General features: G+C 37.0%; 1 protein-coding gene across 1 annotated transcript in view; it reads right to left on the bottom strand.

Moving 5' to 3' along the window:
- The window catches only part of LOC127872341 (cap-specific mRNA (nucleoside-2'-O-)-methyltransferase 1-like), a 48232-nt gene that overhangs the window by 417 nt on the left and 29443 nt on the right, over nucleotides 1-18372 (bottom strand). Inside the window, exons 13-21 of the mRNA XM_052415672.1 lie at nucleotides 14147-14265; nucleotides 13188-13284; nucleotides 12474-12606; nucleotides 11395-11580; nucleotides 10298-10354; nucleotides 8825-8882; nucleotides 7870-7938; nucleotides 3519-3656; nucleotides 1250-1383 (exon numbers count right to left, since the gene is read on the bottom strand). Of these exons, the coding sequence (XP_052271632.1) occupies nucleotides 1250-1383; nucleotides 3519-3656; nucleotides 7870-7938; nucleotides 8825-8882; nucleotides 10298-10354; nucleotides 11395-11580; nucleotides 12474-12606; nucleotides 13188-13284; nucleotides 14147-14265 (991 nt within the window). The remainder of the gene's footprint in view (nucleotides 1-1249; nucleotides 1384-3518; nucleotides 3657-7869; nucleotides 7939-8824; nucleotides 8883-10297; nucleotides 10355-11394; nucleotides 11581-12473; nucleotides 12607-13187; nucleotides 13285-14146; nucleotides 14266-18372) is intronic.

Raw genomic sequence — 18372 nt, 5'->3', positions numbered from 1 at the left:
CACTATGTCCCCCCGTATATGACGTTTGACCTTGAAGGATGACCTTGACCCTTCACCCTCAAAATGTGCAGCTCCATGAGATACCGTGCATGTCAAATATAAAATTGCTAGCTTCAATAATTATTGCAGAAGTGACATTACAATTTTGACCCATATATTTGACCTTGAAGGATGACCTTCACCTTTTCACCACTCAAAATGTGCAGCTCCATGAGATACACATGCATGCCAAATATCAAGTTGCTATCTTCAATATTGCAAAAGTACTCATAAAATGAGCGATTTCGGCCACATATATTTGACCTCTGACCTTGAAGGATGACCTTGACCTTGACCTTTCACCACTCAAAATGTGCAGCTCCATGAGATACATATGCATGACAAATATCAAGTTGCTATCTTGAATATTGAAATATTGCAAAAGTGTACATTAAATGAGCGATTTTGACCACATATTTGACCTTTGACCTTGAAGGATAACCTTGACCTTTCACCACTCAAAATGTGCAGCTCCATGAGATACATATGCATGCCAAATATCAAGTTGCTATCTTCAATATTGCAAAAGTTTTGCAAATGTTAAAGTTGCGCAAACCAACCAACAGACCAACCAACAGACCAACAGACAGGGCAAAAACAATATGTCCCCCCACTACTATAGTGGGGGACATAAAAAATATTGACTTTCAATGTCCAAATTTGTTATTAAATATTCCATAATGATCTGATTATTTTACTAACAATGTTTATTACTAATTGGGACTGTTTTCAACTATTTTCATTTATAATTTTTTTCATGTTCAGGTTAATTCTGGCTAATTGAAATTCTATTGCCATTAGTCAAGAAACCATCGTAAAGACTGAAAATCTACTTAAATCACTAGACTGGCAGTTACCGGTAAGTGGCCCAGACTTGTTTGACTAGGGTGGGGCTTGCCCTGGTTTGAATTTTATTTATCAAAAATGTTCTGCAGAATGTAGAAATGTCTCTTGTTTTGGCTGATGATGGGGTTTTATGAAGAGAAAGTTGTAGTCTTTATACAGATTTGCTATTGTGTACCTATTTGCTTATTTGTCCAAAGGCAAAATAAGCCCTGTAGAGTGGCCAGATTTGTTTTTTAACATTCCCTGAAATAACAAGGATGACCACAATCTTTTTAGTCAAATGTCACTAGATCACTCTGCATAAATACCTCATCCTATAATCACTATGCAGTTACCTCCCCTAAAAAAATCACTACATAGTTACCTCCCCCCCCTTAGTTCAGTGACAATCTCAGCATGTAGCAATGTATCTCTCGGCAACTCCACAAACAGTTTATTGTTATCCAGCTTCTGCCAACGGGAACCTGCCTTGCACTCACGCTGAAAAACCTTGGACCTCTGAACAGACACAATCAGGAAAATTGCACTACTGTGGAAGCACTTTAATAGTATTGCCGAGGTCTAATTGTTCCATTTTCTAGTCCCACCCATTATTGCCAGAATTAATGACCAGCACAAATATTTACCTTTGTTCCACTTTCTTCAAAGGGTAACACACGCATCATTATGTATATGTACAATAAAGGGATCGCTCTGTAATTAAAATAGTCCATTTAAGTTTATAAAATGTAAAACAAATATTTTTTCTTTCAAACTGAGTATACAAATTCTAAAATTGAAATTGTATATCACAATATTGCTGCTAAAATGAGTTAAGCACAAAATAATTTTACAATTAAATTGCACGTGTTGGTCAGGTTAATCTTAATTCAGCAAAAAAGCACGTGCAAATCAAGCTGATATGTACAACTTCAAGTTATCTGTACAGAAAAGTGGAAGTTTTTTAACGCAATATAAAAACATTGTAATTCAAACAAAACTTAAGATGATCTCTGTACTTTTGTATAAAAGTTGTGTAGCCCAAAACGTCAATCACTTAATGCAAGTATCATACGCTGTTTTTCACAAGTTGATACATCCATTAAAGAATTTAAACAAATTATCTGCAGTCTACATCTGATAATTCGACCCCTATTATCCAGAAGTGCAGACTTGGACCTCTCCAAATTAGGTGCACATGTTTATTGCACTTAACATGGTGGCATATTAGTAATTGAGCATTACACTTGTGTCTTGCCAGAGCGAGCATTGAATTAATAAGTGCATGCATATTCTGTTGGATCTGAAAAACAAATTTGAAGATGTGTACCCCTCTTATCTAGGGGATTCAACACTTTAAAACTTTTCATTGAGCTTTTGTATGACCGCATTGGTATAGTATCTGTATAACAATCAGGCATCCAATGCAAATGAGCATAAAACAAGGGCTGTTTGTAAAGCATGTCCCCCCATATGGGCTGTCAGTTGTAGTGGCAGCCATTGTGTGAATACATTTTTGTCACTGTGACCTTGACCTTTGAGCTAGTGACCTGAAAATCAATAGGGGTCATCTGCCAGTCAAGATCAATGTACCTATGAAGTTTCATGATCCTAGGCCTAAGAATTTTCGAGTTATCATCTTGAAACTATTTTACTGTTTCGAGTCACTGTGACCTGACCTTTGATCTAGTGACCTGAAAATCAATAGGGGTCATCTGCCAGTCATGGTCAATGTTCCTTTGAAGTTTCATGATCCTAGGCCTTAGCATTATTGAGTTATCATCCGGAAACCGTTTACTGTTTTGAGTCATTGGGACCTTGATCTTTGACCCAGTGACCTGAAAATCAATAGAGGTCATCTGCCAGTCATGATCAATGTACCTATGAAGTTTCATGATCCTAGGCGTAAGCATTCTTGAGTTATCATCCGGAAACAATTTTTACAATTTCAAGTCACTGTGACCTTGACCTTTGACCTAGTGACCTGAAAATCAATAGGGGTCATCTGCCAGTCATGATCATTGTACCTATAAAGTTTCATGATCCTAGGCCTAAGCGTTCTTGAGTTATCATCCAGAAACCATTTTACTGTTTCAAGTCACTGTGACCTTGACCTTTGACCTAGTGACCTGAAAATCAATAGGGGTCATCTGCCAGTCATGATCAATGTACCTTTGAAGTTTCATGATCCTAGGCCTAAGTGTTCTTGAGTTATCATCCGGAAACCATTTTACTATTTCAAGTCACTGTGACCTTGACCTTTGACCTAGTGACCTGAAAATCAATAGGGGTCATCTTCCAGTCATGATCAATGTACCTTTGAAGTTTCATGATCCTAGGCCTAAGCATTCTTGAGTTATCATCCGGAACCCATTTGGTGGAGGGACTGACAAGACGGACCGACCGACATGTGCAAAACAATATACCCCTCTCTTCTTCAAAGAGGGGCATAATAAATCCTTTTATAAAACGTGTTACAAACATTAACATGTACTGTATACAGCCACAAGTAGGAAAAAATGCATGTTTTAAATACAACTTAACTTCCTTAAATCTGTCTGCAATAAGCTAGTAACCAAATTTTTTACAGACACTACGCACTTGTAGTTACCTACCCCAAGGCCAGACACTACAACACACTTGTAGTTACCTACCCCAAGGCCCAGTAAGAAGACTTGTTTCTCAGGGTGGTCCCCCGTCACCATACATCGATAGTCAAACACACTTGTGATGGACCGCAGATTCTCTAGGGTCAGCTGATTGGTCACATGATCTAGGAACTGGTCATCACCCTGCAACATACCAAGTGTGGCTGTCAGGTCTTCTTCATACCCTAAATAAGAGATGATTGTCAAGCATGATAGCCCCCGTTTTTAGTAGCTGTGACCTTGACCTTATTTCTTTCGATTTGAAAAACATTTGGGGTCATCCTTCATAAAGAAAAGTAATTTATATTATCATGAGAATACTCTGAAGTTGATACTTAAGATATTGTTCAGAAACAAAGTTCATGATACAAGCATATGTTACCTTGACGTCTAAAGTGATGGCCTAAATTTGATAAGGCGTCTTACTTTTCACCCAATTAACCACTACTTCACTTTGATTGTAGTTCATGTTCAAGTTATGGTGTAAACACATTTCTTTTTACAAGCCAGTGTGACCTTTACCTTTTCCATGTTGACCTCAAAATCAATATGCATCATTATTGCTTCCAAAGTGATCAGATGTCAAAGCATTCTCTAAATATAAACAAGAGATGTGTTTGTCAGAAACACAATGCCCCCTAATGCGACACTTTTTTTAAACCTTTGACCTTGAAGGATGACCTTGACCTTGACCTTTCACCACTCAAAATGTGCAGCTTCATGAGATACACATGCATGCCAAATATCAAGTTGCAATGTTCAATATTTCAAAAGTTATTGCAAAACTTTACTGAAAGGTTAAAGTTTTGGGACAGAATGACAGACAGAAAGAAAGAAAGAAAGACTGGCCAAAAACAATATACCCCCGATCTATCGATCCGGGGGCATAAAAAACTATTTCTTGATACAAGCCCATGTGAGATTTACCTAAAACCTGGTGACCAAATAAAAATAACAGTCCTCCTCTTCCTGCCATGTTATCACACTATGAGTGTGTTTGATCACAGGTTAAACAAATTTTATGTTACAAGACCATGATACTTTGACCTTTAACCTGGTGACTCCAATATCAACTAGAAATGGTGCGGCAGATGCCGACGCATATCCCCACGCCGCATGTTTGACCAAGGGGCGCCCCCAGGGTTGGTAATGGGGCCATGAGATTGACCGTATTGTCATAAGAGATGTTCAGTATCAATTTGAAGTAAAAGGGTGTAGAAATGAAGAAGTTAATGTAAAATAACCTAAAAAATGAGTGAAAATCTCTAACCCAGCCCCACATCAACCCCCATAATTACACCCAAGGGTCAGATCAAAATTCAAAATAGTGCACTGTGGCACATACAGTATGCTCATAGCTACCATATGTGTAAGTTTCAAGGTTCTAGTGCTAATAGTTTAGGAGGAGATAGTGGCCAGGACGGACAGACAGACGGCGGAGATAACCACATTATAGATTATAAAATCTAAACGCAGACCGTAAGTTCAAGGTCAAGGTCACAGTGGTAAAAAATTTCATGCGCATGGAAAGGTTTTGTCCACATACACATGCATACCAAATATGAAAGCAATATCTGAAGGGACACAGCAGGTATGAGCCTTTTTCAAATTGCAGTCGCAGATTTTGAAACCTGAAAGCTAGCCCCAAGTTCAAGGTCAAGGGGTAAAATTTTGTATGCCCATGGAAAGGTGTTGTCCAGATACACATGCATACCAAATATGAAAGCAATATTTGTAGGGACACAGTAGTTATGAGCCTTTTTCTAATTGCGGTCCCAGGTTTCAAAACCTGAAAACAGACATAAGGGTAAAAAATTGTGTTCGCATAGATAGGTGTTGTCTAGATACACATGCATACCAAATATGAAAGCAACATCTGAAGGGACACAGTAGTTATGAGCCCTTTTCGAATTGCGGTCGCAGATTTTGAAACCTGAAAACTGACCCCAAGTTCAAGGTCACGGGGGTAAAATGTATGCGCATGGAAAGGTGTTGTCCAGATACACATGCATACCAAATATGAAAGCAATATCCAAATGGAAACAGTAGTTATGAGCCTTTTTCGAATCATGGTCGCAGATTTCAAAACCTGAAAACTGGCCCGAGTTCAAGGTCAAGGTCAAGGTCACAGGGGTAAATTATTTTATGCGCATGGAAAGGTCTTGTCCAGATACACATGCATACCAAATATGAATGCAATATCTGAAGGCACACAGTGGTAATGAGCCTTTTTCCAATCGCGTTCGCAGATTTGGAAACCTGAAAACTGACCCCAAGTTCAAGGTCACAGGGGTAAAAAATTGTGTGCGCATGGATAGGTGTTGTCTAGATACACATGCATACCAAATATGAAAGCAATATCTGAAAAGACACAGTAGTTATGAGCCTTTTTGGAATCGCGGTTGCAGGAAAATCTCTGACCCGGCCCCACCCCAACACCCATAACTTTTGACCCAGGGGTCTGATAAAAGTTCCCAATAGTGCAGGGTCGCACATATGCTAATAGCTACCATGTGTATAAGTTTCAAGGTTCTAGTGCTTATAGTTTAGGAGGAGATGATGTCCAGGACGGATGGACAGACAGAGGAGATAACCACAATATCCCCACGCTTTTGAAGTGTGGGGATAAAAAAGGTCTTCACTTTTTCCAAAGTATCCTCTTAACAAATTGTCATGATGTTATATCAAAGCAATCATAACTAGAAATGGCGCGGCAGAGGCCGACGCGTATCCCCACGCCGAATGTTTGACCTAGGTGTGCCCCAGGGTTGGTAATTGGGCCATGCATAGCTGAGATTGACCGTATTGTCATAAGAGAAGTTCATCATCAATTAGAAGTGAATTGGTGTAGAAATGAAGAAGTTATAGTAAAAGGCAATTTTGGGTGGGTGTGACATATGTGGGCAGGGCGCCCCAGGGTTGGTAATTGTGCCATGCATAGTTGAGATTGACCGTATTGTCATAAGAGAAGTTCAGTATCAATTTGAAGTGAATCGGTGTAGGAATGAAGAAATTATAGTAAAAGGCAATTTTGGGCGGGTGTGGTCTATGTGGGCGGGGTCCCAGGGTTGGTAATGGGGCCATGCATAGTTGAGATTGACCGTATTGTCATAAGAGAGGTTCAGTATCAATTTGAAGTGAATCGGTGTAGAAATGAAGAAATTATAGTAAAAGGCAATTTTGGGTGGGTGTGATCTATGTGGGCGGGGCGCCCCAGGGTTGGTAATGGGGCCATGCATAGTTGAGATTGACTGTATTGTCATAAGAGAAGTTCAATATCAATTTGAAGTGAATCGGTGTAGAAATGAAGAAATTATAGTAAAGGCAATTTTGGGTGGGTGTGGTCTATGTGGGCGGGGCCCCAGGGTTGGTTATGGGGCCATGCATAGTTGAGATTGACCCTAATGTCATAAGAGAAGTTCAGTATCAATTTGAAGTGAATCCGTGTAGAAATGAAAAAATTATAGTAAATGGAATTTTTTGGTGGGTGTGGCCTATGTGGGCGGGCGCCCAGGGTTGGGATTGGGGCCATGCATAGTTGAGATTGACCCTAATGTCATAACAAAAGTTCAGTATCAATTTGAAGTGAATCCGTGTAGAAATGAAAAAATTATAGTAAATGGAATTTTTTGGTGGGTGTGGCCTATGTGGGCGGGGCGCCCCAGGGTTGGGAATGGGGCCATGCATGGTTGAGATTGACCGTATTGTCATAAGAGAGGTCCAGTATCAATTTGAAGTGAATCGGTGTAGAAATAAAGAAGTAAATGTAAAATTACCTAAAAAAATGAGTGATAATTTCTGAGGCGGCCCCACCCCAACCGCTATAACTTTTGACCCAGGGGTCAGATCAAAATTCCAAATAGTGCAGGGTCGCACATATGCTCATAGCTACCATGTGTGTAAGTTTCAAGGTTCTAGTGCTTTTAGTGTAGGAGGAGATAGTGGCCAGGACGGACGGACAGACAGACAGACAGACGGACGGACGGACGGACGGCGGAGATAACCACAATATCCCCACCTTTTTTTCAAAAAGCGTGGGGATAAAAATATCCAGTTGAAACAACTACTGTGACAAGCTAGGCCTAAGCGTTCTTGAGTTATCATCCGGAAACCATCTGGTGGACAGACAGACAGACAGACCGACGGACCGACCGACATGTGCAAAACAATATACCCCCTCTTCTTCTAAGGGGGGCATAATAAGTATGTTTTCCATTCAAAACGTACAAACATTTTTATGGACTCTGTACATTCCTATTGTTGTTTTTAAATACTATTTGGAATGAAAGAAATGTTTTGTCAAGCCACAAAATATCAGACTGTCTCTATTAAGTACTCAGTAAAGATGGGAGCTCACATTGAGAAGGTCCTGACATTTATGATCTGGGAGAACCTTTGGTGGGGCTACTCTTAACTCATCGTCCACCTATAACACAGGCAATAAAACATGTCAGAAAAAACATTCATAAAAACAAACTTACAAACATAACAAAACCATGAAGATAAAATTTACAGCAGATAAGAGGTTGTGATAACAAAGTTAATATCCATTATTGTACAAATATGAAATGCTTTCGAAATTGCATGCGCTTAAAATAAAGGCAAGAGGACATGTGTCACTTCTATTATGATTGCTTATTTTTTTTAGGGTAGAGACATATATTCACAAATATATGAACCCAATTCTTTGTAACAGGTGCATTAATATAAGTAAAGATTTTGTTTAGACTTTTCGGCCAGTTTAACATTAATATTAGACTAAATGGGTTTTCAATAGGGATATTAGTATTCAAGAGTAATTATGGGCAAATTTTCGTTTGATGACAATGATTTTACTTGAAAGCTAAAATACTATGAATTTGAATTTGTAGTAAGTAATTAAAAAAAATCACAATTTTTGTTTGGTATCATTTCTGATATGATGACAAGTAGAGTCAATTAAGATTATACCTTTTCTATTGAAAATTAGTGTTTTAATATTTAAATCAACTTAACAATTATGTTAAACACAAGAATATTAAAACGTCAATGCAATCGATATAACGTCTAATTAATTGTCTCAAAATTTTCAGACACTATATTTTTGGAATAATTTTTTGAATCTCAATTTTCTGATACAAAATAAATTTATAATTTTTAAGTGTCCAAAAACTTAAAGAGTAATTATGGTATTGAAGAACTGATGGACTGACACATGCAAAGCAATTCACCAACACTTCCTCAAAGAAGGGTTGGTAAGGGGAGTTATGATTACATTTAAAAACCCTACTTTGTCAATTAATGCCAAACACATCTTAAGTCACACCACATACCTTCCATTTCTCTAACAGCTGTTTACGGATATCAGCCTGTCTGGTGTCCACAAGATTTCTGTAACAGAATGCACCAGGAACAGTCAAAATACAGATGTTTCCATATGTATCAGAATGCACCAGGAACATTTAAAATACAGATGTATCCATATGTAACAGAATGCACAAGGAACAGTCAAAATACAGATGTATCCATGTGTAAAATGAATGCACCAGGAACAGTCAAAATACAGATGTATCCATATGTAACAGAGTGTGCAAAGAACAGTCAAAATACAGATGTATCCATATGTAACAGAATGCACAAGGAACAGTCAAAATACAGATGTATCCATGTGTAAAATGAATGCACCAGGAACAGTCAAAATACAGATGTATCCATATGTAACAGAGTGTGCAAAGAACAGTCAAAATACAGATGTATCCATATGTAACAGAATGCACCAGGAACAGTCAAAATACAGATGTATCCATGTGTAACAGAATGCACAAGGAACAGTCAAAATACAAATGTATCCATATGTAACAGAATGCACCAGGAGCAGTCAAAATACAGATGTAACCATGTGTAAAAGAATGCACCAGGAACAGTCAAAATACAGATGTATCCATATGTAACAGAGTGTGCCAAGAACAGTCAAAATACAGATGTATCCATATGTAACAGAATGCACTAGGAACAGTCAAGATACAGATGTATCCATGTGTAACAGAATGCACCAGTAACAGAATGCACCAGGAACAGTCAAAATACAGATGCATCCATATGTGACAGAATGCACCAGGATCAGTCAAAATACAGATGTATTCATATGTAACAGAATGCACCAGGAACAGTCAAAATACAGATGTATTCATATGTAACAGAATGCACCAGGAACAGTCAAAATACAGATGTATCCATATGTAACAGAATGCACCAGGAACAATCAAAATACAGATGTATCCATATGTAACAGAATGCACAAGGAGCAGTCAAAATACATATGCATCCATATGTAACAGAATGCACCAGGAACAGTCAAAATACAGATGTATCCATATGTAACAGAATGCACCAGGATCAGTCAAAATACAGATGTATCCATATGTAACAGAATGCACCAGGAACAGACAAAATACAGATGTATCCATATGTAACAGAATGCACCAGGAACAGACAAAATACAGATGTATCCATATGTAACAGAATGCACCAGGAACAGTCAAAATACAGATGTATCCATATGAAGATAGATTTTATTTTATCACTCACACATCAGTTAGTTTTTTCTACCGAGCAAGACTTTTTTTCTTATTGACTTGAAAAACAACAGATGGAAACAAAAATACTATATATGAACATAATCAAAATAACTTTTGTGACCATGCAATATTATAACTAAAATGTCTAAGTTATAGTAACTTTTGTGACTTTGCTATTGTAACATTATATGCCAGCTTGATAACTTTTGTGTCTTCTTGAATCCTTACGTGTTTCGAGTGAAGGCCTGGATTTTCTTCAAGTTTAGTATCTGGATTTCTCCTAGACTGAAATACAAATCCTGTTAAAACTAAAAAAATATGTAGCAAATGTAGACAAGTACATATTGATAATAGTGCATCAGTAAGTTTTAAGCTCATGTTGATTATTTAATGTTGTACAGGGTTCGACATTAACTTTTTTTACAGCAAGACCATCGGACCAGCTCCTCAATGTACTAGCCCAAATCTGATGTCTACTAGACCATAAATGACGTAGCAAATAAACACAATTCTGTCATGTAACTGTTTAATCAGTGAACAAGGCTATTGTCAAGCAATATGGTCCCCTACTGGCTGCACCATTGTCAGAAATTCCAGCATTTTCAGAATTTTTGCCATAGCAACCAAAATTTTTGACGTAGGAACAAAATGAAATGACGTGCATAATGTCCATATTGCCATCTATTCATCTAGACCGACCATCGATCTTACTAGACAATGTCTGTCGGACATGCCTTAGTGTCGAACCCTGATGCATTGTATTCTACAAGTCATTTCTGAATCATATTCCCTGTAGTTTTTATTTTGTGCTTTCTTTAAAATGAATAATACACATTAGCAGACATAAAAGAAATAATTAATAAGAAATCCGAAATAAAAAAAAAAGAAGAAAAATCAAAGCGTGAGGCAACTGAATAAACCCATACCCATAAAAAAGCAATAAGTCAGTAAATGCTTATTATTTAAGTAACTTGCCTGACGTGGTGAAACATATCATAATATTTACAAATTTACAACAAAAGAGTTTTTTTTATAACAAAAAAGGCTTTTTTGCAGAAAGCATGTAAATATTTTTCAAGTTAAGCTTTATTAGATTTTCTTAATAGTAACTAGAAAACTTGGACACTTCAAAGTTTGATTGATGCTAAAATAGCTGGGATACCCCAACATTAAATTTTTAATTTATCTTTTTTTCAGAGCTTGCCCTTGGGATGGAAGGCAGTGATTTTAAGATATATATTTAAAGGAAAAATAAGTTATTTTAGGAATGGAAAAGGAGCCTAATTTCAGCATCAATTGGCCATTAAAGTATATTGCTATGTAACCTGTCATTGGAGTTACACATGTACTCGTAGAAAGGCCCATTGTTCTGCAGGTACTCCATGGGCACTATCTCATTCACATCCTCCATTGACGTAGAGACCAGGTACTTGTTGAGAGCAAGGTTCACCTCATGGAAGTACTGTCTCACTGGCTCACGGTCCCCACGCAGCCCTTTACAGATTATGTATCTGAAAATGTAATTTAATCTTTTACCTATCAGACATGTATTTTGACTTGTTTGTATTCACTTAAAGAATCAAATTACATTAAAGATCTTTCTTATTAGATTGAAGATTTTTGGACTTCATTTCCATACCTAGATACTGGTGAGCAACAAACAGCATATAAACCGAACATGCAGAACTTGGATATATGTTGGTTGCATATAGCCATGTTCACTTTGATCTTGAGCAGAAACGGGTTAAGCATTCATGTCCACAATCTGCATTTTTTTCTTTTAAGATCAATAAGTTTCATACAAATAAGGAATGTTCCCTCTAGATGGTAAAAAATAAAGTTTGAACGAATTCAGAAACTTTGTGACATTCACCCAAAAGCAACCATCTTTTATACAGAGCAAGGGTGATTACTCTGCAACAGTTTGGGATATGAGGTTATTATTAGATATCGGCTGATATATAATGCACACAAAAATCTTGACAGTTTGGTGCAAGCCCCATGTTTTGAATTGCAAAAATGGCCATTTTCGATAAGGCAAGGAAAATTCTCAATAACACCTTTGTAACTCATCTTCTTATCAAATTCGGTACAGATTAAATGTCATGTTAAGATCTGATGTGTCTGTTATATTTCGTACGAGGACACAATATACCGTCTACTTACTAAATTACATTAACAAAGCAAAATACTCTTCGATGAGGACACATAACACATACCTACACCACAGACCTCTTTTAGATGCTAGATTACTCAAATTAGCAATAAGGCAGACACCAAAATAAACATTTATTTTATTTCTTCAAAAACTTCCATACTTATAAACTTCTCAAGTAAGTTTTTGCATTCAAAAAAGTGGGCTGCTTCTGCCAGCAGCCACTGATATTGTACCCATATGTTTTACCTTTCTGAATTAGCCGGCCTGCTGGTGACTGGCTTGAATATTGACACCTGGTCAAATATTCTGTACATGAGATAAACCAGTCCAATGCTGAATGGTGTGAACAAGTCAAAAAGCTTGCACACAAAATGGCCGCCTGAAAGTACAATCATAGTAGAACCTAATTGTCTTCTTATAGATTACTATGTACTAGAATGTGTGTTAAATAAACACACAAAAAATAGCTAACAAAATGTTAATAATTTAAGAGCAAATTACCATCATTACTTTTAGTTTTTGAAATATTTCAAACAATTTAAATTATTGATGTCCAAAAAAAATATTGATACACAAAAAATAACCAAAGTACAAGCATCCTCCTTAGGCAATATTTCAGAAACATCACAAGTTTACAAAAGTTTAACTGAATTCCTAATTATGTGGTGTGAGATTTTTATTTGACTTTTTATTTGCACATGAATACGAAAAATTATTTGAGAACTATAAATTACAAATAAGAATTGAGTGTAAAAAGAAGATGAATAAAATTATAAACTTTTGACAATGTTAAAGGTCAAAGGAGAGAACTTACTCACATGTACTCGAGCTGTTTTTGGAAAATGACTCTTCATTTTTGCAAAATTAATTTGAACATGAATTCAATTCAAATGCATGAAACAGGAAACAATGATAATTATTGATTAACATGTGTTCATATTCAGTACTGGGGACACATACCTGTCCTTATTATGGAAATGGCCACAAGAAACTGACACAGGTAGAGCTGCTTGGACAGAATCTCCTGGATGTTCTCCTGCCCTTCAACTGAGAAACCCTAAAAATTAAATAGATACAATCCGAGCTATGGGAAAACTGGGCACAAGGCATTTGCCGAAAGTATCCTTCCGTCCTTCCTATTTGGAATGTGCAGTCTGTACATTCAAATCTGGAACAACGCTTAACACTTTTATGGAATGGTTCATTTAATGGAAGTCTCTTCTAAACAAAAAGAATGTATTAGAAGTGTGTCTCCCCAGATTAGCCTGTTGGGACTGCACTTACATTAAGCCTGGTTTTCCCATAGCCCTGCTCACATGCCTTCAATACTCAACGTTTTGTAAAGTGTCATATTTTGGGAATGTCTAATAAAATAGTCTTACTTTGAATCAAGCAATCCCGTTAGTCCTGTATTTTTGGCCTACTGTATTTTTGTTTTATTGGGCTTTTAAGTTTGCATTAAATGTTAGATTTGTTTGAAGTATTTTTTGCATTCCTGTAAATAGATTTGAAATAAAAGTTTAATTAACAGTAAAGTGTGATGCAATGTTTTGTGATGCAATGTTCTTAAAATTGTAATTTTTATGTTTTATTACTTATAAAGGTAATCAATGATTACCTATTGATTACCTTAATAGGTAATCAAACATGAGTTTTACAATTTTAAGACCATTTTGTCCAATGTAACTGTCAGACAAATAAGTTTTTTTTAACTTTAGTTGTCCATGGACAAAAACGATTTAAGGTTGTAAAAATTGTGTCAAAGTTTAAGTTTGATTTGCATTTTATTGATCTGAAGTAGGTCTGGAATATTTGGCAATATTTGGTTTTTGGTGACTATTGCACAAGTTTAAGTAAGATTTTGCAATTAACTTGACCATAAACAAGCATACAACTTTAATATTTCTAGTTGCACATACCCCATCAGCCATCACAAAGTGAACACCCAGCCCTGAAGTGTTTTCCAGGACAAAGTCAATGAAGGCTTTCTGATTGTCAGCATTGAAGATGTCCCCATTGCCATTGGCCCCGCCAACTCCTGAAAACATACATGGCTATGTCTCCTGATTGTCAGCATTGAAGATGTCCCCATTTTCATTGGCCCAACCCACTCCTGAAAACATACACGGCTCAGTCTACTAAAATTTTAATAAAATTGGGACATATAATAAGAGGACATCCTCTCTCTTCGTCTATAGCTCTAAACTGAGAATAATAAGTAACTAAATATCATTTAAAACATATTAATTGTATTCAAAAGACACCCAAAATGTGTCTGTAAATACTATCAACACAATTTTTTTTCAAATAAAATTCATTTTAATTATTAAATACTTACCTGTTATCTCATGCTTCTCCTTTCCAAGGGGAATTAACTCATCCGGAATTTTAACTGGGAATCTGCCACCTCAATACCGTAATACAGGCCAGGTTAAACATAGTGCAATGCAACCTAGCCAAAAATCGGTAACCAACCCTCAATATTCTTTCAATATATATACAAAAATATTAATCGAAAAGCGGGTTGGGAGGTGGGACTTACCGATAACAGGTAAGTATTTAATAATTAAAATGAATTTTATTTAAAAAAAAAATTGTTTTAATGTCATAAATACTGACCTGTTATCTCATGCTGATTTTGCAGCTGCGGTGGGAAGGTTCGTTTATATTTTCCCAACACAGTAGAACCCATAAACAGGGTTATCAGCTAATGATAGCAAAACCCTAAACAAGGGTTATCAAGTAATCTTCGTTAAAACGGTATTAATTAAGACTTCTCGGACAGAGTAATATGTCTATGTCGTAAAGAAGACACTACCGTTAGTAAAACCACAACAAGCCCAAACATATACAAATTGTATTGTTGGCAATTCAGAAAACGAAGATAAAATGATGACAAAGGTGGTCGGATTCCTCCAGAAAACAGCTTAGAGCACGTCAAAAAGTGGGGTGTGATTAATATATGCCCACAAAACAGACAGAGCTCTTAATTCATGAGGTCAGATCCTAAAAAGGAATGAGTCCTTAGATAGGATAAGAGTAACTTTCCTTAGTCGAGGTCTAACCCCGAGAAATAGAAGCCGCAGCCACATCTCCCCCCTTTTTAGGGAAATGAAGAGTGTCTTTTGAGAACCTCGAATAAACTTCCGACTAACACTGCTGAGATAGAACTTCAAAGCCCTGATTGCCCATAGAAGTTTATCCTCATCTTCATGACTACCAGTTTAAGAAAAACTTGGAAACTTGAAGGTAGAAGCCATATAGAGGACTTGATATTAAGCAAGGAATCCTGGCTGACACAACAAAGTGAAAACGACATTAGATCCAACTGGAATTGTTCGTATTCAACAGAAAAAGCATGAATTTCACTTCTCCGTATGGTAAAAGCCATAATAAGAAAGAAAACCGTCTTAAAATTATATTGGAACTGTTAATAAGCCTGATGAAAAAGGTTCATAGGAAGCTCATTAAGCATCCCAACATGTAACACAAGTCAAAACCGCTTAAGAAGGTAAAGGAACGAAAAACATTATGTTGACGTTCCATAGTTTGGATCAGTTCCAAAATAGGTAAGACAGCACAGAGTTGCGATGACTTACACAAAACAAGGTATACGAAAGCATAATCTCTATCCCTTGATGAAGAAAAGAACAAATTTCTTTCATCAAGAAAAAGATGAGAAAAACCTCTATGTATCTAGCAGAGTGATTAAGGTAATAACTATGCTCTCGAATACCCAGTCAAAAATGAATTTCCATAGAACCTTTATACAGTTCTGATGGAATTATCCTTGCACAAGTAACAAGGATTGAAACTCTAACAGAAAAACGTTCTTCTGTAGAGATAACTAAAAGTAAATAATGGCCAGACATGTAGTGGCACATGTTTGGATCAGTAAAAATATGTCTCTCTGAGATATGATATTTGACTTGTGAAGAAGTTTCCTGAAAATAATTGTACAGGAGACTTTAAAGGTCGTAGAACCATAATCCCATGGTTTATTAAGTATATTGCATGAAATTATGGCAAAAACTCAGTTATTGCAAAAACTCACCAAGAAGGCAAGATATTCCAGTTTATGTCAATGGACGAATGTATAACAATCGCACACCCTGCTGGATCGATTTCTGTGAACTGCATTATTGACGTTGTTCAGCATACCGGTATATACTGCGATCTAAGATCGCATAACGCTAATTACTAGCGTTTGATGATAAACAACATTCTTCAATATACTATGCATCAATTTTGTACACCATGCAAATTCACTGCCGCTCATGCGCAATTACATTATTTGAACCCAACGGAAAAATAATTCGAAAAAAAGAACTGCAGGACAAAACGTCCAACAGGGGGTTGAGACGACCTGGTATGAGTAAGACGATAGAGAATTTTTTTTGTTCTTGCAAAGAACGAATAAGTTCCTGATTTCCAGATACAAGGAGTGATAATATGATCACCTCCGTGTCTGTAAGTAAACCACGACCGATGTGTGATAGTTGAAACCATCACAAAGGAATCGTGAAAATGTGTTGTAAATGAAAAACAGCTAAAATGAATTTTCGCTTTTCAAGATGTAGATGTGCAGGTGATATTCATTAGGATACCACATAATTGAGAAAATCAAGATACGTTGTTCTATGTGATCGTCCATAACATTTTCTGCTCACATCTGTATAAGATGTAAGGAAGGTTGTGGTAGAATAAACTATATTCTTGCCAAGATAATCTTCTAGTCTAGACACCACTGAATAGTGGTAAATAATGACAAAAAGATGGAAATCTGTGTCATTGAATAATCCCGAGATTAATACAATTAACTTTAAAATAAAGCTGAAACGGACGTAAGAAAAGACGTCTCAGCAGAAAGACCGGTGACTGGACCGGTAAATACTGACCGGTGACCGGAACCATTTGTCAAGGATGGGTGGGCAAAGAAATCACGGCAAGCCGAACTTTCCCACTCCAAACACACTTGAAAATTGGTAGAATAGGACAGTGTTTAACACTTATAAGTTTATGACCTATCTACAGAATATAGCCTCTTCTTGAACTAATAACAGGCGCCTTTAAAATCCTGGATAATACAGGTCGTGAAGTCATCGATTTGCGAAGTACGGAAATATGATTGACAGTGGTACCTCCGGAATCGGAGGTGCGAATCAGAAAAAAGTGAAAACCCTATGAGTAACCTTAAGGGGGTCCACGCTTGCCGGTAGAATGCATGGAAGTCTTAAATTCTGACTTGATTGATCCATTTACTTCAAGACTCCTAACCGAATTCCGAAAGGAATACGACCAGTTATAGGAAGACGGCCTGTTATGGCCAGAAGTGTAATGGAAGAATAGCTTTAAGATGAGGTCCCTCCAGATCATAGGATCTAAGATCTGAGTTCAATAGCTCCCAAGCCATCTACAAGACTGTAGCCGCTATGCGGTCAATCTGATAGGCAATCCTATGTATCAGAACTCTTGTTGATTCAAGTAGCTTGAAAATATGCACTGTCGTAGGAGCAATAGAAAAGCAGACGTCGATACAAAATGTCGTCTTGCTAAACCTGCTAGCGTCATTAATGTGTCCCAACTGTTCCGTGACACTGACTGCAAAGTCTGTAGCCGACAGGTAAAGGCGGTTAAAACAATTCATCCTTCGGGTCTCGAACATAAATTAATAGAGGTCAAATAGTAATGTTCGACCTCAATGCCAGTCTCTGAGCCCACTTCAGCCGATCTATCTGCATGTAGCCGGTTGAGATAGAAGTACAAATAACATTTATTGCATGATTTGGTAACCGTCGCCAGTAGAACATCAGTATTGAAAAACACAAAAAGTCATGTAGATTGTTGAATCCATAAAATATAGTATTCAATACAATCATAGCCAGGGGTATACAACTAGGTAATGTAGACGATACCCGTGATACTAAAAATTGACCGATGAAAACACAGTGGAATACCGGTAATTGGTATCTGTTGACCGAACCGGACCGGTCAATGACCGGTAACTGTAGCCAGGTGAACGGACCAGTCATAATATGACCGTTACCAGTTAAAGACCGAAAAATGGTGGAATCCATATGGTCTGATATCAATGTCAAGCACTGCTCAGAAAAGAAGATCGTGCCAAAAATCCAATACGATGGCG

The sequence above is a fragment of the Dreissena polymorpha genome, chromosome 3, assembly GCF_020536995.1.
Source record: "Dreissena polymorpha isolate Duluth1 chromosome 3, UMN_Dpol_1.0, whole genome shotgun sequence".
NCBI lineage: Eukaryota > Metazoa > Mollusca > Bivalvia > Myida > Dreissenidae > Dreissena > Dreissena polymorpha.
Note: the sequence above shows the minus strand (reverse complement) of the source record. Positions and strands in the feature narration are given on the sequence as shown.